The 23,303-nt window shown below is 39.0% G+C and overlaps 1 protein-coding gene across 2 annotated transcripts in view; it reads right to left on the bottom strand.

Moving 5' to 3' along the window:
* Positions 1 to 23,303, bottom strand: part of golm2 (golgi membrane protein 2) — a 94,502-nt gene that overhangs the window by 38,357 nt on the left and 32,842 nt on the right. For both annotated transcript variants that reach the window (XM_078530122.1, XM_078530121.1), the window contains exons 2-6: positions 18,010 to 18,180; positions 11,504 to 11,558; positions 10,959 to 11,061; positions 4,816 to 4,936; positions 2,531 to 2,702 (exon numbers count right to left, since the gene is read on the bottom strand). In XM_078530122.1, the coding sequence (XP_078386248.1) occupies positions 2,531 to 2,702; positions 4,816 to 4,936; positions 10,959 to 11,061; positions 11,504 to 11,558; positions 18,010 to 18,180 (622 nt within the window). The remainder of the gene's footprint in view (positions 1 to 2,530; positions 2,703 to 4,815; positions 4,937 to 10,958; positions 11,062 to 11,503; positions 11,559 to 18,009; positions 18,181 to 23,303) is intronic.

Genomic DNA, 23,303 nt, shown 5'->3' on the forward strand with positions numbered 1-23,303 from the left:
AAGTTACCTTGGTGAACAGCTGCAGCGCATGCTGTAAATTGTACACACTGCAGGCACAGGGCTCTGGCAAAGAAGGAATAAGGTTCATAGTGAAGATACCAAGGTTGAAAACAGCAAGGAGGAAGTAATAAAAGGAAAAATTGAAGGGAGGCAGTCCCACTAAGGAAGGAATTCCACAATTCCCTGGGAAAGTACCCATTAGAGCAGGAAAAATTGCATTCTTACTGTGTTGAAATCTGAGAGGTGTATTTGTAGCTTAGGAAGGGAAAAAAAAAGTTTGAGGAATGCTAACCATAGAGGGAGAGGGGTAAGAGATTATCAGGTTATAATTTTTCTTGTATTCTGCCAAAGAATACAACAGACATGTTGAAAGCATCTTCAGTTTTGGACAGACATGAGCTTTATAGAGGTTAAAAGCTGTTGAAAAAAAAAACTTTAGCAAAGCAAAGGACCACCCAATATCCCAGAGGCAGCTTTCACAGTGGAGTTTTGGCAGTTTCCTTTAAGAGCCAGGGAAATATAGTGAGGCTAAACGTGGCAACTAATGAAAAAGTACTTAGATTGAAGACAAAGGTCAAGAAGCGCAGATAATGCAAGAGACAAAGAAAAAGAAAACTGAATGACCATTGAGACTACGCCTCAACTAATTCTGAGTGCTGGATTTTACAGGTGTTGGCGGGGGTGAGGGGTGGTGTGGACTGCTCGATCCCCTGGAAGTCAGATGGCAGCCAATGCACATGGAAGAAGGCCGCCCCACAGCCATAAATCACTACTGGTGGGCTAAACTAGGTGAGAGTGGGACTTCCATCCCTCAGTGGAAGGAAGTCCTGCCCTAGAGCGTTCCCAGCCAATGTGACTGGCTCAACAGTGGGTACAGCCAGGAGGAGCAGGAAGAAGAGCAATGGTTGCCAGAGACAGATAGGTCTCTGGCTTTTTAGGGCAGGCAGGGATCTGAGAGAGCCTTTGTGGGGGGGGGTTTTGGAAGGCAGGTGGCAAGAAATGGGGCAGGGGGAGGGGGTAACAACTTGGGGGTTACCCCCGATGAGCTCAAAGCATCCCCCCCCTCCACCCTGGAATGATGTGCCCTCCCTTCCCTTTTCAACTTGGCCTCAATAAAACAGCCTGCCCACTCCCACCATGGCGTGGGTAGCATAATATCCCAGTCAATTGGCTTTGTAACAGGCTGAATCGATCTTTAATTCTTTTTTTAAAAATGGTAGGCAGACTGCAGATTTTGGCGTCCACACCCACTTAATGCATTATGGGGGATATTTCAGGGATGGGCAGGAAAGTGGAGGGCTGGGGATTCCTCATATTTTACATCCCCCTGCCGAAAACAGGCTGGGAAGGGGGCCGTAAAATCCAGCCCTCAGCATCTGTAGAAATTAGATCAGGAAGCAGCAAAATCAGGCGAGAGAAGACCGAAAAGGCATTAATAAAAGCTAGCCAGGATAAAGAGATTATTGGAACATTTAAATATTTCACTTTAAATATCAAAGTCATATTTAACCAAGTTCCTTTGCTCACACATGTATGGAGCCTGGACTTAGTTGCATCCCAGGTTGCTGTGTAAATGATTCTTCAAACTATCGGTTGTATGAAACCAAATGTATTGAGTGATACTTAAATATTTACTCATTCAAAATTCATTGAATTAATAGTCGTTCCACTCTTTCTCCCCGCCACCAATCAGCAAGTTTTCATCACAAATAGTCAAGCTGTCCATCATTCTGCAAAGGTGGCTGTACATTGGGTAACTACAGATCCACGAAGCAAACAATTACGCCAAAAATAGCAAAATCATTTTTAGCAGTTAATAAACTGTAAATTCCAAAAGACAGTCAATACTCAAAAAGGATTAATCGGTGTCTTTTCATTTCAGAGATGTTTGCCAGTCATAAAACACATGCTTGGGTGTTTTTTTTCAAAACTGCAGTGCTATTATGACTGGTATACTTTGAACATTTTTTGTGTGATTAATCTGATCACACGTTAGCAAATCAAGTCGAACTGACATGGCCTTTCCCTTTTGTATTACCATTTATTCTATTCAAAGGGTTGGGGTATGGCGAGATAGCAATGCAACTTGTTCAAAACTGACATTTCTGATTTGTAGGAAATAAGATAAATGTAATTTGGCTTGGTCTTTTGACATTTTGTTTTTAAGAATGCAGACTGCAAATTAAAGGTGTGCTAGAATTTAAAATGTCTAACATTTTATTTCAAAACTATCAGAATTGGACTCTACCTCATAGCTGAAATGTTGTTAATGTTTTGTATATTACTTTTACTTTACATACAATACAAATGGAGCAATAGTAGGCCCAAAGATTCAATTTATTTTTCCAAAGCTCAGTGATACAAACACCAAAAATGAATCATATCCCAGAGGCAAATTGGACTGCATCTATCAAATCAGAGAATTTTCAGTATATGTACAAACAAACAACTATTCAAACATGCTTATCTGAGAGGCAGTACTTCAGTTGCTGGGTTACATGATGACAATTCATTTACAAGCCTTTCTTACTTGGTAATTTCTTGTCATCATCTCGGTGAGGCTGCAGTTTGTTTCCTTCATTAAGATTGATGCTGGGTTTATTGCTCTCAGCTGTCTGCTTCTCAATCTGAAGATTTACTTTGGCTTTGTTGTAATCCCAGTCAGATTTCCGAGGATCAGCCACTGCCTCATCCTCTCTGGGCTGTGAAAACGAAGCAAAGAGAAATGGGAGGTGGGATTAAAGTCAGATTGAAGGCACCGTTAGCAGACTTTAACTGTGTGCAAGATTTTTACTCAAAAGATAGACCTCCACTGCCTGCAGCATCCCAAGTATCCTCATGCCTTGTACCTTCTACTCAGGCTGCTAGGCGATTTAGGAAATGCTACTGAAATCAGGGATCACTTTAGAAGTTGGTTTGGTCATAATCATGGTAGTTGCTAGTGTTCAGAGTAAAAGAGGTTGGAAATGCTGACTTCCAGGAGTACTCCCTCAATTTTCCTTCCTACGATAACAAGACACAGTAATGCACAAAACATTCATATCTGGAAATCAGAAGCAGCAGAAGAGAAGCACAACAGGGCATCAAAGAGAGGAGGGAATCAGAGGCAAAATATGGATAAGGAAAAGAATGCATACAGTTTTTCAATTAAAGTGCACAGTTCAAATTTAATTTGTGACGTACAGCAAGTTAATAGTTACGTTACTGGACTAATAATCCAAAAAATGGACTAATGATCTGGAGACAGGGGTTCAAATCCCACCATGAAAGCTGGGGAATTTAAATTCAATTAATTCAGCAAATCTGGAATAAGAAGCTAGCAATGGTGACCACAAAACTATCAATTGTCATTAAAAGTCATTAGCTCTTTAGGGAGGAAATCTGCCCAGCCTGGTCTATGTGAATACAGACCTATATTGATTGGCTCTTAATGCCCTCTGAAGTGGCTTGCTAAGCCACGCAGCTGCATTCAAGAAGAGGGCTCACCCCATCTTCGGAAGGGCAATAAACACGTTACCAGCAATGCCCACATCTCATGAATGAATAGTGAAAAAAGTTACTGAACTACATAGGAGGCTACTGCTAAGTGCAAATGTGTAATTGCTCTGTTATCTTAAGTTCATTTCGAGTTGGCTCACATTGGCATCAAATCAGCTAGCTTATGTTCTTGAATTCAGTCAGCAAAAATAAGCTATCTTGTAGGGAGATGGTGGCATAGTGATGTCATTGGACTAGTAATCCAGAGGACCAGGTTAATCCTCTGGAGGTACAGGTTCAAATCCCACCACAGCAGCTGGTGATAAAAAAAAATCTAGAATATAAAGCTAGTCTCAGTGATGATCACCATGAATCAGATTGTCGAAAAAACCCATCTGATTCACTAATGTCCTTTAGGGAAGGAAATGTGTCATTTTTGCCTGGACTGACCTAGATGTGACTCCAGACCTACAGCAATGTGGTTAACTCTTAACTGCCCTCTGAAATGGCTGAGTAAGCCAAACAGCTCAAGGGCAATAAGGGATGGTGCAACATCGCTCACCAGTGACATCCACATCCCATTAAAGAATAAACTTTTTAAATCTTTTTGCATCTGGGAAGCGCTTTAGAAATGCGGGTTGCTGTTTTGTGTGCATGCTTACTGCTCTTGGAAGTTGTCTTGCAGCTTGTAATGTGGTCAGTAAATCAATGCACTTCAGGAATAATGAGTTGAAGATTTTAGGGAAATTGCATGACCAGCCTGCACAACTCCAGAAGGTTCCATTACATTCACAAAACCAGCTAAGCTGCACAAAGCAGCTTAAAGGAAGATGAACGTCCATCAATGCTCACCTTATCTATCAGATCACCATGCACCTGCCTCCCCACCTAGTAATGCAGTGATGCTAATTCGTGGGGAAAAGACTAGAAAATTCCTCCTACTCCAAGCATTTTGGAAAAGATTACCAAAAATTTAAACAGTTCTAATTAAGTTTGGTTGGTAGAAAAATTATTTTGGCCTGTATGTTTCCCCAATCTCTTTAGGGACAAAGTGAATAAATTTTTACTGAGCACAACTTTACAAAGACATTAGTCAGATCTGGAGATCATGTGAGAAACTGAGTCTGAACATTTGTTTCATTGGACAGTGCAAAGAGCGCTCCATAATTCAGGGCTTTGCAATTATCTAAACATTACATACAGGTAGATTTGACTGCAATTAATCCATTTTCAGCAACTGAAATTCAATACTAACAGCAACATGAAATGAAACAAATATTTACTAATATCGGGTGAATGGTACTGAAACGATTGTTCCAAAAACTCCATGCAGCTTACCTTGTTTTGTTTAATGGAATCTTCTTGGTATTTTGCTGGCTGGTCATGCACTTTCCCTAAAGTCTTCAACTTCTCTTCACACTGTTCCTTAAGTGCACTGATCTGCTGACCACATTGCAGGCTACAAGACAACATCCAAGAACAGTAAGCCATGCTTACAAAACAGCAACCTGCATTTCTAAAGCACTTCCCAGATGCAGGAAGATAGCTTTGTTTCTGAATTCAGCCAGCAATACAAACTAGTTGACATGACACCAATGTGAGCCGATTCAAACTGAACTGTAAGATAACAGAACAAACACTGTTTTTGGTGTTGCAGGGTGTAACTAAATTCACAAAAAGCAACACTGCTGCTGACTGACACCACAAGTGTTTGCACTGGAGAAACTACCACGAAACACAGTAAAACAGTCAATGTTTCAATTAGCATTAATGAGCTCATATTTTAACAAGCTGCCAGCAATTTATTTACTTACTGAATTGGAGAGGGCAAAATCTAGTTTGGGCAGAGGTCAGATGCCTGTTAACACTCATATTCCATCTTACATTTTCAGGCCACTCTTCCCTTCTTCAAAATTGTTCTATGGATACTGTAAGAGCATTAACATACAAAATGTTTCCTCCAGCAAATTCCCAATAGGGATGAGGATTAGTCTGTGAGTCAGTGTTTGAAATTGCAAACAGAGGCTGAAGAGGGAGACTCCACTGTCCCAACAGAAGATACACAGAAGCATCAGTCTAAACACCTTACCTGGTAAATGATACAAACACTTTGTGCCCATGGTGTCAATAAAAGTGGGGACTTTTCCTTATCAAAATCATTTTCTTAACCTCAGTACAACATTAGCTAGGAACCAATGGTTCTCTAGAAAAGTAACAATGGCACACTGCATATAATATACAAGTCTTCCAATTTACCTAGAAGAACAAATCACATGCACCATATTTTACCCGTCAGTATTGTAGGTAACCTTGCTGGCAGGAAGTTTGCCTGCAACACTGCACTTTAGGATGTGGATTGTTTGATCTGGACTTGTAAAGATGCAGGTCATCTGGGTCACCAAGTTTTTTGGGAAGAGGGAGGGAGAGAAAAAGGCAGAAAGGAAAGGAGAAATATATAAATGATAATAAAGTCAAAAGATAGTTCTGTGGGCACATAGAATCAACCATGAGAACACCACCGCCTGAAAGCTCCCCTCCAAGTCACTCACCATCCAGACTTGGAAATATATCGTCGTTCCTTCACTGTCACTGGGTCAAAATCCTGGAACTCCCTCCCTATCTACAGCACATGGATTGCAGTGGTTCAAGAAAGGAGCTCACCACCACCTTCTCGAGGGCAATTAGGGATGGGCAATAAATGCTGGCCTAGCCAGTGACACCCACATCCAATAAATTTTTTAATTTTAATTTTTTAAATTTAATTTTTAATTTGTTAAAAAGTATATATTCAACACAACTTTCAGATGTATTAAGCATTTTATGTCTACCCAAATCTTGCAAATGTCACAAATCACACAGCTGTAAAAGGACTAAAATTCTGATATTTGGCATTCTAAAGTATGGCACTGTGCTACGATTGCCCAGAAATGCTTGGATAATAATTCAAGTGTGTCAGGTCTTTACATTTTTCAACAAGCACTAAAACTGATTTTCACTGGTCTTAACGCAGCTGCAATTGTACAAGGAAATGGATATCGCATTTATTTGATAAATATTCCCAGGTTGTAGTCTGCACCGAGAACTTCCCCTTCAAAGTTATCAGAATACAATTAATGCCTTCTACTGCTTTGAACAGATCTGCCACTTTGCTCCACAGTCTGAGATTATAGCATTGGTTGCTATGCAACCATTGGAATAGGAACAGACTAAAAAGATGCCTGCAACAGTGAGACGCTGCAGCAGCTGGCAGATTTAAATGTATTCAGCCTCAGACAATGACAGGTAATCTAGATAAGAGTAATTCAAATCAGAAAACTGCTGTGTTGCAGATAAGACTGATCAGCATTTGGAAAGTAATGCAAATCTGACTAATCTAAAACCAAATGAAGCAGATATACAGAGGATGGAATTACAAAGCATTAAGAGGAAAGATGTTGTAAAATGTGTTATTTGACACCTACATCTGCTAGTTTACCACAACAACAGAACCCATATAAAATTTGCATAGAAAATCATATTGAGACAAACATCAAAACATCTTTAGTGAAAAGTTGATCTGTATAAATTACACGTTTGTCATTCATTGATATTAACACATGCAATGCATTCTCAGTTTCCACTAATGATTTCATGTATTTAAGAAAAGTGTTAGCCACATACACTGATCACTTTTAATTTTGAAGAGTCATATTGGACTCAAAATGTTAACTATGTCTCTCTCCTGCTGAGTACTTCCAGCACTTCGTTTTTATTACATGAATCACTCCCTTATTTTGTGACACATTCCCAGAATCATGTGCAAGGACTTTGGAAATCCTCAATTTATAGCATTGACAGCCATTTACAGATTTTTTTTCTTTGCTGATTAGGGAACTTTAAAAAAAGACAAATTGATGCATCTCTTCTGAAAACATAAAAATGCATTTTTATTTCAAGCTGAGCCAAAATTTATGTAATGTTTTCTATTAGAACATTTAAGTCACCTATCAAATGTGGTTAGTCAATAAAACCACAGTATTCCAGTGGCAGAACTATATTCAGTGTGACATTTTTCCCATATAGAAAATTCTTTTGAGCTGGTGCCAGCCAAATATAGGCCATTGTTTCCATACACAGGGAGGGTGGAAAACAAGGATCAATTATTGCAGCCTGCATGTTTTTAATCACAGAAACAGGCTTTCTGGTCCAATCACTCCAGGTCAGCAATTATCCCTCTCACAAGCAAACAGTTTACTGACCCTGTTCCCATATCCTTTTATATGTATTATATGTTGGAATAAGTGATTAAATAATCAAATATAAATGGTACTTGTGTACTAGTCAAAAGGAAAGGTTATTAGTGTTCATTAGTGTTTATTTTCACTGCAATGTTAGCACATAGCATTAGTTTGCATAATTTCAGCCTAATTTTTATTTATATTCCTGTCACCAGCAGAGCAAGGGTTTTCACTTCACCATTCAGAGCTGGATTCAAATTTAAGGTCCTACTGGCAAAGGTCAGCTTTCTAACCTACCATGTTATTCTATGGGACACGTTAACTTTAATTATTTTATTACCTTCATTGATTTATCTAAATTTACCTTCATTTATTTTCTTTACATGGGAATAAGTTCAAGCAACTCCTAATTAGTGTAACAGTTAGTGTTCAGATGCAAGAATAAGCTGACTGAATCAAGATGACTCTTGGGTCATTAACTTGATTTATTTCAGATCTCATTTTGGTCAAGCATCTGTAATGGCGAAAATTAGACAAGCTAAGCGACTATTGATTTGATTTAAAAACAATTTTTTGTATGCAAACTAATGCACAAGAGAAATAACATCCCAAACCAAAGATGACGACAACAGAAGAGAAGAAAAAAAATGATACTTACAATGGGGCCAGCTGTATGAAAAAAATCAAGTATAACCTATTGGACACTTTGGTTTCCAACTAATGCAATTTACTGGTTAAGTTAATCTTAGTTGATCCTAGTTTTGACCAAGTTGGCCTCGGGCAGCTTTAGATTGTGTTTTTATAGCAATGTTCTATTTAATTCTGAACCATTATATATGCATCTTGTTAACAAGAATTGGGTAAAGTTAAAAAAAGGCTTCTATTCCCTTCAAAGTAGATAAGAGGTTCCGAAGTAACTCTAAACCTTAAAATTGATAACACATGACACCATGCAATACTGACTGAGGATTTTTAGAAACATGTTTGATCACCCAATTAAACGTATAACGCTGTCTACTTATGCCAACACCAGTTTTTGAAACCACTGTCATGCGTGATAGCTCTCAATTAAATTACATTTAGTGCATCAGTCCACCTGCATAATAATTAACAATAATTAGGTTATTTGAAAGCAAGAACAAGCACTGCAGGGCACCATCGAATATTGTAACTATCAATCTCAGATGACCATCAGTGGATTGTAATAAGTAATTCAGACCAGAGTCACATCACTGACTACACATGTTCCAATTTACATAAGCAGCTCTCTAGGTATCATTTTTAAACCAGTGCCATGCATGGGATTATCTGCTTTACAACATTAAAAAAGCCTATACAAAATTTTTTTAAAGGACCCAATCAATCTAACATCCTGCACACCTTTAAAACACAATCTCACACATGGGCTTAATTTATACTCCAAGACAGAACAAACTAAAGTAGTGCTTAGACAATCGCCTGACCAGATCTCCCACCACTTGACTTTGGTGTGCTTTAAGTATCAGACAATTATAAAACTTTCATATCTGCAGTACAGCTGAAACCACTTTGTGCCATTGGGAAAGAGTCAGAAAACTGTGACTTAAAATTTCTATCCAGTATTCAATTATAACCTCTTACATTTCACAGTTGGTATTTCCATGGTTCTGACCAGACAGATCAGTGCGTTCTGCAGAGTACCTCATCATATCTTTATCGATATATTAAAACTTTCAATTAATTTTGTAAATTAAGTTTTGGCTGCCTTTCAAAATGTTGATCAGCACAGCTTTCAACCACTTTCATTAAAAATTCAGTCCTGATCTCACTTGCATTCATGTCCTTTACTCAAGATTGTAGCTGAAGTCAAAGTAACCCTGTTTTCATCAATAGTCTGTATTCTTATCATTTTAAAAGGCCTGAATCATGTCCCCTCTTACTCTACTCCCACCTCAAGCTGTGTTGAAAACACAACTACTTTATTCTTCAGTACATATTGCTCTTCCTTCAATATTAAATGGTTTTATTAATTAACCAACTTTCCTGGTTATATTATAGCATTCATTAGCATGTTCTCCAGCAGTTACAGGGTTTTTAATCCACCTCCCACCACACAAATATTTAATATTTAATTAGTCTGCCTCGTACCATTTAAGATGTAAGTTACATGTCAATGTTTTCTCAAAGCACACATACAACATTACCTCCTTGCATTGAAACTATTGCTAACATTTGCAATTCCATTAAATGGTTATTAATTTTTGGGCCATTCTTTTAATGCATGCAATTCAGATAGAATGAGAGCCAGAGAAAAATATGCTACCTTTCACCTCCCACCATGGCAGATGGTGAAAGTCAAATTCAATAAAAATCTGAAACTAAAAGCCTGGTGATCACCAAGAAACCATTGCCGATTGTTGTAAAAACCCATCTGATTCACTAATGTCCTTTAGGGAAGGAAATCTGCTGTCCTTACCTGGTCTGGCCTATGTGACTCCAGACCCACAGCAATGTGGTTGACTCTTAAATGCCCTCGAACAAGGGCAATTTGGGATGGGCGTCCACATCCCATGAATGAATTTTAAAAACTCTTTAGTCAACAAGAGGGTTTCAGCATTTTCAGACCCATCCACTTTCACTTGCATCATATCAAATAGTACTGCAGAATTCAACATAAACGTGCACTTCCACAACCACAGCAAAGAATGTATAATATGTGGAGAAAAAAAAACAAAATAAGCCTGACAAAAAAGAGAAAATGGTTCAAAATCCTGAAGCATCACATGTTGACTTAAACTTTAAATGGAAATATGTACTTTACGTGTAATGAATAGCTCATGGCTAATGAGGGGATTAATATCAAAAAGGGAAGAATTGTTGTGGTCAATAGGCAAAGTAAAATTGTAAGTGTGCTCTTTTTTGAATATATTTACAATGTCACTGTGCACTGGAAGCAGAGACCATACATCCTAAACCATAAGTAAATTAAGCTCAATGTTCTCCATTGGCAAATTCGGTTTATATATTTAGCCAAGCTAGTTTTATTTTTAAAAAAGTAACTTAAGAATTTGACAATAAAATTGGAGTGCTTCAAAACTAGTCAATACCAAGATACATAGAAAGTTTGAAGGATTAGGTGTTAAAGAGTGTATTAGCTTTTAATTTACAAGGCTCAAATTTGACTTTAGGAGCACATTCATAAAGTTACCACCAGTACCGAAAGGACTGAGAAAGGGCAAAGTTAAGGTTTCACTGTACAGGAACTGTATAGAATGGGTACTTCACCTCTCATATTCTAGTTTCTTCTCCAAGGACGTGGAGTTCCTCCGGTACTCCTGGAGCTGATCATCCTGCCTTATGTACTCTTGTCGTAACTCAGTGAGCTGTTCTGTGCAAGAGAAAACACTTCAGTTGTACCAAATATTATTGGGGCAGCAATACCACATAACATAGGAAAAGCCCTGCCACAGAACAAAGTTCACGGATGCACTAATGGGGCACTTTCACAAGAACTTAAAGAAGTGGTTTTGGTGCGTATCAAGGCAAAGGTGGCTCAGGATTATGAAATGTGTTAAAAGTTTTTGGAGTGATAGCAACCTCTGTCTCTCACTGGCTTCAGTGTACACTGAGTGCAACCCAAAAGCACATATTGGCCATTAAAAATACATTCATTTTACTTTCTTGCATTAAGTAGCCCTCAAGTAATGCTTGGAATACTGTTAGCATAGCATAGGTGTCAGGAATATTGTTATAGCTGGTAAACTACATTTGTAGCCAAAATGTGAAAACTTAGCAATTGGCCAAAAAAAAATCCATCCCTCAATTCTTACCTTGTAACCGATGGATCAAAGACAGCTGATCTGTTAGATTATTCTGAAATTTAACCTGGAAGGAAAAGAAAAAGAATTGTGAAAGCCTGTTTTATGCCAGAAATTTAGTGTGCCTATCTCAAACTTGATGCAAATTTTTCACAGTTTGAATGGTTTCAGGGTGGCAACTATCAAAAACAATCTCTGTTGATAATTCTAACAGCACAAAGTTCACAAAGCTTTAACTATGCTAACCCAACCATTCCTCTTGAATTTGACTCAGTTAATGACTCAACCAGTTTATTCAGTATAGTTTACAGACCAGGAAATTTTAATGTTTAATCCTTGGTCTTTGCCAAGCTATAACCTGTATTTAGACAACCTCCTTTAATGCAAAAAAACTGCCAATGCATTTCACACAAGTCCAATCAGACAATTAAAATTGACCACCTCCAACAAGAGGATCTAATCATCTTCCCTTGACATTCAATAGCATTACCATCGCTGAATCCCCCAACTATTAAATCCTGGGGATTACCATTGACCAGAAACTGAACTGGGCTAGCCATATAAATTCTGTGGCGACAAGAACAGGTCAGAGAGTAACTCACCTCCTGACTCCCCAAAACCTGTCCACCATCTACAAGGCACAATTGGGAGTGTGATGGAGTACTTTCCACTTGCCTGGATGAACACAGTTCCAATGACACTCAAGAAGCTTGACACCAACCTGGACAAAGCAGCCCACTCGATTGGCACCCCATTCACAACCTTCAACATTCACTCCCCCTACCAAACAACGGACGGCAGCAGTGTGTACCATCTACAAGATCCACTGCAGCAACTCACCAAGGGTCCTTCGACAGCACCTTCCAACCTCAATCTCTAGGAGGACTAGGGCAGCAGAAGCATGGGAGCCTGCTACCAATTAGTTCAGGAAGACAAATACTGGAATGCATTTACTGCATCAGGCAGCAAATCGTACCTCAGACTATTCACGTTTCAAACATCTGTTTCTAAATCACTTAAGGCAATTATTTACAATCCTTGCCTTTGCTGTCTTCATTAAGCAGTAGCAATGTCTTTTTAAAAAATAATCGGAAGTGGCGAACAACTCAACGTAAGCCACTTATGAGCATTGGGACCCTGAGGAAGGCCCATGTGTGCACACGCACGGTCCTTACGCAGGATATTAGAATTTTCAATTGCCAGTTTACCACTGCCCAGACTGCCTTGCGATTCAACAGTGGGATGAAATGGCCATAACCATGCAGACTTGGGCTGGTTTCCCTATACTTACTCTTCTTTTTACACTGATTTATTAGTTGTATTAGCAGGTATAAAGCCCCCCACCCACCATCAGCACTGTCAAGGGGTTGCTGTGCAGGGCAGGCGGTCAGCATTGTTAGGAGGGGATTTGGGTGGGGAATACTTACAAAGATAGGGACATTTAAACACTGCAATACAACGAATTGAAGACAGGTGTCAGGAAGCATGCCTTCAGTTTATGACAAAAAAGGGCTGTGGCCTAGCCGCAGTTGTCACTAGGCCTTCCACTCCCCTTGTCACTGGATCCTTGATGGAGTCGGCACTGGCAGGTCCAAAGGCTCCAGCACAAAAAAGTAAGGGTGCAGTGCAGTTTTAAACCGGATCGGGGCATGTATGCCCACTCCACCACTGACCAGAAGATCTGGGCAACACAGACACACAAAACTTCACAAATGTAAAGCAAAACATTTAGAAAAGACAGTCATCTAGACTGTTACAGGTAAATTAACCTCCCCCCTTAAGACATCGGAAGGCACAAAAATACCATCAATGTGAGAACACACATCAAGAGCTCAGTTGTGCAGTAGGAAGGGTACACATCCCTAAGGTTTGATCTGAGTTTTACCAGTTGACGAAAGTAAAAAATTATTAAAAATTTCCTGAAGCTTCAAGATAAATTATTCACATTTACCTATCACAGAATGCAGAAGAGGCCCTTCGGCCCATCGAGTCTACACCGGCACGTGAGAAGCACCTGACCTACCTACCTAATCCCATTTACCAGCCCTTGGCCCATAGCCTTGAATGTTATGACGTGCCAAGTGCTCATCCAGGTACTTTTTATAAGATGTGAGGCAACCCGCCTCTATCACAAGGGGCCTCAGTTAAATGCAACTATGAATATTCTATGTTAACACTAAGGCTACAGAAAGGAGTCCAGTCTAATGTCCACAACCATTGTGTGTCATACGAATAATCATACAGCATGATTATTTAATATTATGTAATACTTACCAACATTTACCTAAAAGATGCTGGCCAACTTTTTAGTATTCAAGGTTGGATAAAGTAAATGAAAATTGAAATGGTAAAAGTTGTCATATGCATCAGATCCCTCTGAAACCATTGGAGATTGAAAGAGAGGCTCAGATTGTGTAGGGTTATTTGTTTTCATTGTTACACCACTGTCAGAAGAAACCAAACTCTGACAGATCAAGGCATAGCTGCAGTATATGCTACTAGTGCTTTCTCAGCCAAGGTTATGGGAATTTAAAGGAAAAGGCTCAGAAGCAATGGGAAATATAAATTTATCACACATACTAAGGAAGTACCCATTAACATGCCAACTCTCATCTCAAATGTGTAGCTATGACATCAATCTTAGTGTAGATCAATACTGTATTCAGCCAAACTGCAGAACATGTTTCAGTGGCGAAAGAGAAGGAAAATACTTGTCACTGTTTCAGCCAAAATTCTTTCGGTCACTTTGAAAAATGACAAACATATCAGTGCCTTGTTTACAGAATTGAATATTGTTATATTTAGACAGTTCAGTGCAAAGGGAACAACTTGAGATCTTATTGAATTCAACTACAGTAAAACCGGAATTACATTGTCCAAGTGACAACAACACATACTGATTATATGAGAGAACTAGGAAGGATCGCTGAGACTCTTTTTTTGCCCATGCCCTAGGATTATAATTTTCCAATGCTCTTGAATTGCACTATCGACCCATGAAGCCTCACATTTAAATTTCCTCTAAACTACGTTCTATAACATTTAGCATTGTTTATAGGATTTCATTTCAGCACTAATGAACCAGTAGGAATATAGTAGGCTGTAATTTAAGAGATGCAGTTTAACTCAATCATGGTGCCATCAATTAAAACCTACTGAAATATGTTAATCACATCTTAAAAAGTAGTTTTTGCCTTTATTCCAGTGCTCCCTGCCACTCCATCCAATATGCACTTACTATTACTAGGACACAACACATGAGTGCAGACACCTCACCCAAGTGGCCAGTTGATATGTATAAGGCTGGGAGAGTTGACCATTTAAACAATCTTGCTGAGCTGAATATCATTCTCTCTCAACACAGAGATTCTGGTAGAATGCAGAAGAGTTTCTGCTCCCCCAGCCCTGAGACAGAAACTAATCCATCGACCCCAATTGCTGTTCTAGACAAGATGGCACCAACTCACACCACATCAAGAAACAAACCTGGTATCATTTTGTTTGATGATTGCACACACAATGCTGGGCACTTGTATTTCCAATATAGTTTATCAGGGGAGCAATTGCTCATTCTAAACGTCAACTGTTCTTCAAAACTCTCAACAAGGTAATCAAGTAAATTTCAGTATTTAAATGAGCTGTGATTTAAGTTGTGCAACACCAGACAGACCTGACAATAGCAGAGTAACAGTGAATCATAAATTAAAAGGACAGCCTTGACTGAAGGAATAATATCCAGGAGGGAACAAAAAATTTTCAATTATCTAAAACTATAATTTAAAAGAATATACATGACCAATTGTAAAAGCATTTGTTGAAAAAACAGTTCTGATCTGTTCTCCATCATATCAGAGCACTTGTTTATTTTTATCCTCAATTCTGTCCAGCACCCCCAAGTTATAAGAAATTAGTTTTTAAAAGCCAAGTTCCTGGTTGTTTGCTTTCTTTGCTTCTCTAAAGAAAGGAGTGGCTACCACCATACTGTGCAGGGCAAGATCAGAGTCCACATCAGCACCTGCCCTAAATCCATATTATTTAGATAAATGGTAACTGTGGGGTGTAATGTTAGAGGCAGCAGTGTAAAAGGTTAGCTATCAAATTGATATTGGATATAAGTTTGTCCCTATATTTTTTGGTTAAGTGTTTTTCTTCTATAAATTGTAGTGCTACCAGCAGCAGACTTTCAAGTCAAACTAGTGCCTCCTGGGTCTATTAGGGTAGGCCAAGCACTATTTTACAAAAAAGACAGCTTGCCTGTATACGCAAGGTAGTGTTTCTCAAAATCAAAAATAGTCAGGAAAGATAACAGGAATAATAGTCAGCAGTAGCAATCTTAATTAGAACAGGAAATTCTGGAACTACACAGCTAACTTAAGTAGGGGCTCTGGTAAAGAGTCACTTCAAAATTTTTTTTTTACAATATATTTGTTCATGGGATGTGGGCATCACTGGCTCGGCCAGCATTTATTGCCCATCTCTAATTGTCCTTGTTCAGAGGGCATTTAAGAGTCAACCACATTGCTGTGGGTCTGGAGTCACATGTAGACCAGACCAGGTAAGGACAGCAGATTTCCTTCCCTAAAGGCAATGGTTTCACAGTCATCATTAAACTTTTAATTCCAGATTTTTATTGGATTCAAATTCCACCATCTGCCGGGGTGGGATTCAAATCAGGGTCCACAGAGCATTACCCCTGGGTTTCTGGATTTCCAGTTTAGTAACAACATGATGCCACCACCTCCCCTGAAAACATTAAGCAGTTGGCTCTTCCACAAAGCATTTCCCACATTCCCCAATTTTTCAAATTACAAAAGGATATTTTGGGTTTTTTTAAAAACAGAAAATCCTTCAGCTCTTAACCGATCAAAGTGACTAACTGTTAAACCTCAGCAAACAATCCTCGATTCTCCCAAGTGTTAAGCCTGCTTTTAATTTTGCCATAGACTAGGCTGTCGCTGTTTTCTCCAGAAATGTAATACCAAGGTATAAAGAAACTAACATACCACACTCCAGTTATAAATCCCCTCAAATATCAACTCACTAGAATGTGATTTTATCCCCAAGAGGTTAAAAGTAAGTGCTCTCTTCCATTCACTTAAACATCCATTGAATAACTTCATAAAAATCATGCATGCTCCGCAGCTACATTTCAAATGTGTTTTTTGATGCAGGCTGCTAATATCTGTGATCTGCTTCTTCAACTCAATAGCTCTTCCGAACTTGAATTGATGACAACTTAGGATGCAACCTTCCATCTAACTCAGTGACTCTCTTAATCTGACAACTGTTACTGTATATTTGGTCAGTTTTATCCTCAATTTTTGTTGCAATCATAGGCTGTTATTTGGGATACAACTGCTTTGAAAACTTAAGTGAGTTTTTTTTAGCATTGAGCAAGAACCTAGACTTCATGGGATAGGATAACCCTAACCTCAGTTTGGTTAACAAGCATAAATGTTCTCTATATAGGTTGACAGACAAGGGGCTTCTTAAACAGAGAATCTGAGAAGGTCAATGTACTTTAGTGTGCTTTTTATTATAGGGTATGTAGTTCTTTCAGCTAATTTTGTCTCTTCCTGAGATATTGACTCCCTGCTAGGGTATGACTAATGGCCACTGGTAACAAATATTCATGTGCAAGCCTCAATAACAAGAACTGGCAGGCTGTTTGAACCTGGGAGTACAATTTAAGACACTTTTATTATTCAAAGCATATGTTTGAAATTTTGATCCTAATTAGCTTTGCTAGTGAAACAGAACATTTGCTACTAGTGGCTGTGCTACCACAAGCAAAAAAAAACAAAGACAGCAAAAATTACAACCCTGGCAATCCTGAATTATGTATGACAGTAATTTGATAGCTGGAAAGGAAATTCAGTACTGAGGAATTTAAATCAAATCAATTTATTTTCACATTCTGCACAGCTTAGAAATTATATTTTGATATAATTTAAACTAGTCAGCTTGCATTTTTACTTGCTCTGAATTACCAAGCGACAAGTGCATCCCAAAATTCATTTCACTGTAGCCTGTGATACTGACCTATTGAAATAGGCTCATCACTTCCCAATCTTCAGAAACAGAACACACTGCACTGCTATTCTTCATTCACTGATTGTGTTCCTTAGCAATTTAAAATTTCATAGCAAGAGATGGCTCTGTATAAGATGTAATTAAAAATGCAATAGGGAGGGTTGTTCAATTTTCTGTTCTCCACGGAACACTTAGCTTTGTTGTAAGAAACAACTATTTTCATCCTTCCAGAAGGAACAACAATGTGGCTAATAAAGTGATATAGCTATTAATCAATTCCCAAAAACAAAATCAATATGGCAGGGAAACAAGTAACAAATTCAAAATGTCATTATTAGTGTAAAATACCATGAATAAATTAGAGCAGCAATTATTAATGGGCGGTAAATATCAAACTGAATACTGCATGATTGGTTAATTGTCAATCTTGGTATGCACATTATGACCATAACATACTACTTTGAATATGAAGATGTTATTCTTACCTTCTCCTCAAAGCATTTCTTCATCAAATTCTCTTTATTTTGGAGCTGGTTACCCAGATTACTACATTCATCCTCTTTTTCATCAAGCTGCCGCCTGTGAGTGTCCACTTGCCCCATGAGCTCAGAGTTCCTCTTCTCTAAACGACTTTTAGCAGTATCTGTCTTCTTCACCTGGTGGAAGAGACACAGAGTTTGCTGCACAAACTAATGACTTAAACTTGATAGGGAACCATGAGATGCAGAATGTGGAGGATTGTTCGAAAATCTTAAACTTATCCAAACCCTACTTACATAAAACAGTTGGCTGCAGGATTCAAAGTAACTCTGATGCACATTAACCTGTCTCAAACTGTGTAGGTGACTTGTTTGCCAAACTTGTACAAAACAGTTCCATTTTAATCATTAATTTTTCTCCCACAGACACCATGTCAAGTCTCCTTTCTCAGGCAGACATTATGATACAGATTGAAATGTATCTCGGGTTTAATTTCTGGGGAGTGCCAGAATTCACTTTTCAGGACACCTGAATCTTGACCTGTGTGTATCTAAGTGAGGCAAAATCAAAAGAGATTAAGTGCACTAAGTTAGAACAAGTTCTTCCAATTTCAGCACTTCTGGTTGGCACCAAGTGCCAAATTCTATGGTCCAGCTGTAACTGTGTTATAAGAGCAGATCTGGAAGTGAAAGATGATCTAATATGGCAAGTTGCCATGGAGGACAAAATTATGGAACTGAAGCTTTAAGTTACACAGGTAAGAAATGCTTTCAAAGTATTGCTCCCCAGATTGGAATGAACAACTTCACAAGTCAATGAACAGAGACTTCAGCTGTCAAACTGCACAACCCAAACCATCACAAAATGAAAAGCAAACATGCTTAGTAGCCTTTATCTTGAGAGACAATCACACATGTTTAAACTTTGATATATATCATTCCACTCCATCATCACTGTCATGACTCACTGGGGATAGTGTGCCGTCATATCAAGTCCCGCTGTTCCCCAAGCTGTGACAAACGTGAAAAGTTTGACCAATCAGATTGCCCCCGTTCTACTAACTGTTTAATTTAGGTTAACAGATTTGTAAACTTAAGTAAATGACTGTTTATTGAACAAATTGTCTTTAACTAGTGGCAAAAGAAAGAAATATGAACTGCTAACTTATAACTCTATGACTTAAACTCTACCTCTTCTTAAGCACGCACACGCACCATGGATTTTAAAGGTGAGATAAAACAGTTCAACAGCACCAATCCAGAGTATGGGATTAGATGGGTTGATTTTGATATCTTCCAAATTGCTTGCAGTTTGTTGTTGATGACATGAGATGGTCTCCTAGCACTTTCAGTCTGTGGTTCACTGGTTGAAAAACTTGCTTTTCAATGTCTCTACCGATCATTTTTCCCATTTTCCTCTTGACAGGGGTTTTCAGAGAAAGCAGGTTAGAGATGTGAGGAATAGCCAGCTAGCTAATATGCAGAATTGCTGGAACCTTACAAACACAGGAGAGAGGGGTTTCAGGTCTTCACTCTTTGCAGACTAGGAGCTGCTCTGCCTGCACTGTTACCACACAAAAACCCTGATCACATGGTCAGGAGCCAATTAAAACACTGTTGTCAGGCAGTTCCCCCTAGTCCAGAGCTCCTTTCCAGCACCATCCTGTTCTCTTAAGACACGCTATGTTCCAGGATAACAACATTGTAGATATTCCACATCCTGCTCCATTGAACATGATTTCAACTGCAGCCATGGTAGTTTTTTTTAAAGCTACAGTCCAAGAAAAAAAATAGGTTCGTTACATGCCTCCACCCTTAAAAAGGATGAAACGCCATTTTAAAAATGCGTTTCATCATATGGTATGTGACACGTGGACAACAAAACACGAGACATTCATTCATCCATCCATCCTCCTTATACTTATTTCAGTAATTTACACCCAGGACAATGCATCCGCAATCACATTATATTTACGGGCAATGTAAACAATCTTTACATTGAATGCTTGAAACAATAGATTCCATCTAAACAGTCTCACATTTCGAATTTTAAACTTCTCAATAAATGGCAACAGTCAGTGTAAATTAGTGTTTCTTTGTTATCATGTCGGACATAAACTTCAGTGTTGAGGAGACAACAACAATGCTAGAGTTTATTTTTCTACTATAGAGTACTTCCTCTGATATTGATTTAGTTTCTTAGAAAAGTACTCCACTGGCTCTATCCCTTTCCTTGTTTTTGGATTTTGCTTTTTTTCTTGATCTTTACCCTTGCCCTGTTCCATATCATTACTACTGGCTTTAACCCAGTTTCCTTTGTGCTTTTGTTCCCTGCCTCTGCTTGAGTTTGCATGTTTCTCTTCCTTTACTTTTTCTTTTACCCTATCTTTACTTCTAGATTTGTCCTTTTCCCCTCTATCTTTGTCTTTACCCTGTTCTCTATCTCAGCTTCTAGATTCTGATTTGGCCCTTTTTTCTCACTCTCTGCTTTTACTTCGCTCTCTACTTTTAGTTTTCAACTTGGCCCATTTTGCTCTTTGCTTTCACTCTGCTTCCGATCTCTACTTCTGGATTTCGCCTCTTTACCGTTACTCTGCTCTGGATCACGTGTGCTAGATTTTGACTTGACTTCCTTCTCCAACTCTTTTCCATTAGTCTGCTCCCGAGCTACTTTAGGTCCTCCTGTTTTCGTTTTGGGTAATGGCACAAAATGACACAATCTACTAATACCCGACTGAGTGGGTATTAAAGGTGCTGGTTTGATCACATGTTGAGGGTTATCTACTACCTGACATGTATGACACATCTTACAAAATTGCATTACACCCTTATGAAATCTTGGCCAGGTAAAATGCCTGTCTATCGATGTTTGGGTTTTCTGTAATCCTACACATCCTGCCATAGGGATTTCATGTGCTACTCGCAATATCTCCTTACGATATTTGGGCGGTACCACTATCTGATGAACAGCCTTCCATTCCTCATCTGCAGGTCTGTGAGGGTGTCTCCACTTCCTCATCAGAACTCCATTTTTAAGGTAATAGCATTCCGGAACTCCTTCAGCCTCAACTTCAGTGTGAGCTGACTGTGTTAACTTGTTTAACTCTGGATCTGCTTTCTGAGCCTCAATTAATGAAGACATGCCACACTTCCTTTGAATTATCCTCATCCTTAAAGAAAGTTTTGGCTATCAAACATCTGCTTGTGGTATTACTCTGACCTCTGGTGATGGACTTTGCTTAGCCATTGCCCTGGTCACCACACACGATGGAAAAATACCACAAATTTGTTCTTGTAACTGCTCTCTTTAGCCTCTCTCGGACTTTCCGTAATTATGGGCGAAGCTATAACCTTCACTCCTGCCAAATCATTCCCCAGGAGTAAATCAACTCCATCCACAGGTAATTTCTTAACCACTCCTACAACCACCAATCCAGATAACAAATCACATTCCAATTGCACTTTGTACAATGGAACCGGGTATACTCTCCACTTATCCCGTTTACAATACTTTAGACTTCATTAAACTCTCTGGAGGCAAAACTAGGTCCTTCTCCAGCAAAAGAGTTTGAGTAGCTCCTGTGTCCCTTAATATAGTTATGGGTTTAGCTGCATCACTTGATGAAAAAGGGGTTATCTTCCCTTTAGATAAAAATCCTTTATATCTCTCATCTACTTTATTCACTTCACCTGCATTCACAGCAGTTTTTACCCCCAGATCCTTATTTGTAGTTAAAGCTACAATTTGGTCCGTGGCATTTTCTTGAGTTCCCTTTTCGGACTCACTCTTACAAACTGTAATAAGTTCCATTGGCTTCCCTCACAACTTCCAGCATTCTGAATTAATGTAACCCATTTTATTACAATGGAAACACTTAGGCCTTCAAGTTTCACCTCCACCTTGAGTACCTTCTTTCTTGATCTGGGGAGGAGATCTCAAGGTATTCCCAGCTATCCATTCTTTACCCTGACTACTTGCCTTCCTTTCACTCTCCTGCTTATTATCCTTTTCAAATTTATGGGGGTGTTGGAAAAAAGCTTTAGTTTATGGATCAGCTCATAATCATCAGCCATTACTGCTGCCTGCTAACAGTTGCAACCCTTTAGTCTTCCTCATGGATTCTTATTACAGAAGACAGGGACTTTTTAAATTCTTCCAAGAGAACTGTCTCTGAGAACTTCATAGGTAGATTCAACTCCTAGTGCTTGTATCCACCTGTCAAAACTATTTTGCTTAATCATTTCAAATTCAATGCAAGTTTTCCCAGGTTGTTTCCTTAAATTTCAAAACTTTTGTCTGTATGCTTCAGGGACCAACTCATATGCACTCAAAACGGCCTTTCTTCTCTGCATCCTAATCTTTCCTCCTTTAGCACATCTGTTTTCTTTACACCTTCAAAGCATCTTGGGACATGATCCTGTGATGGAAGCACTAGATAACTCCTAGCTGTGCTGACAGAAACAGGTCAGTGAGGGTAAAACCATAAATACAGTCTTTTAAAATGAATTTATAATTTCAGTGTAACTAACACACAGAGGAATCCTTCTTCCCATACGTTTGAGTACAATTTGTACCACTCTCACTGAACATTTCAACATGAATAACTACCAAACATTTTAATTGGGTCTTCTCAAGCTTTGCATGACTGTTCTCCTTACCCAGTGTACCCCAATTTATGACCCGTTTAATGTTTGACCACATTCATATTTTCTATTTAAGTATAGGTTGCAACGGCACATGCTACATCAGCTGCAGGAAAAAGCTCTCTGTGTGTTTAAAGTACAGATACAGTGGCTCAAGTAGCTATTTGACCATTTCTGGGCTGGGGCTAATTAGATAGAACTCTACAGCATAGGCGAAGACCATGTGGCTGATTAAGTCTGTTTTTGCTTTGCCCACTTATACATAGTCTGATCTTGGACCTTACATTAAACACAAGACAAAAGTCCTCACAAAACATAAGTCAAAAGGCCCTCTACTAACCTGCCCCCTCCACACCACACTACCCCCCAGTTACCAAAATCCATGACGAGGCCTTGGACAACACGGACCACTTTCCATCCCTCGAAAGCCTACCATCAACAAGGGAAGACAAGGATGACGAGGTTCAACACCGCCTTCACTGTGCCACCTGAGGAAGACAGTGTTTGAAGACCAGGGCCTCAAACCCGGAACCAAGTTTCCAGTCTACAGAGCAGCAGTGATACTCACCCTCCTATATGGCTCAGAGACGTGGACTATGTACAGCAGGCACCTCAAACTCTGGAGGTACCACCAACATTGCCTCCACAAGATCCTG

The sequence above is a fragment of the Cetorhinus maximus genome, chromosome 26 (assembly GCF_964194155.1).
Source record: "Cetorhinus maximus chromosome 26, sCetMax3.hap1.1, whole genome shotgun sequence".
Lineage (NCBI taxonomy): Eukaryota > Metazoa > Chordata > Chondrichthyes > Lamniformes > Cetorhinidae > Cetorhinus > Cetorhinus maximus.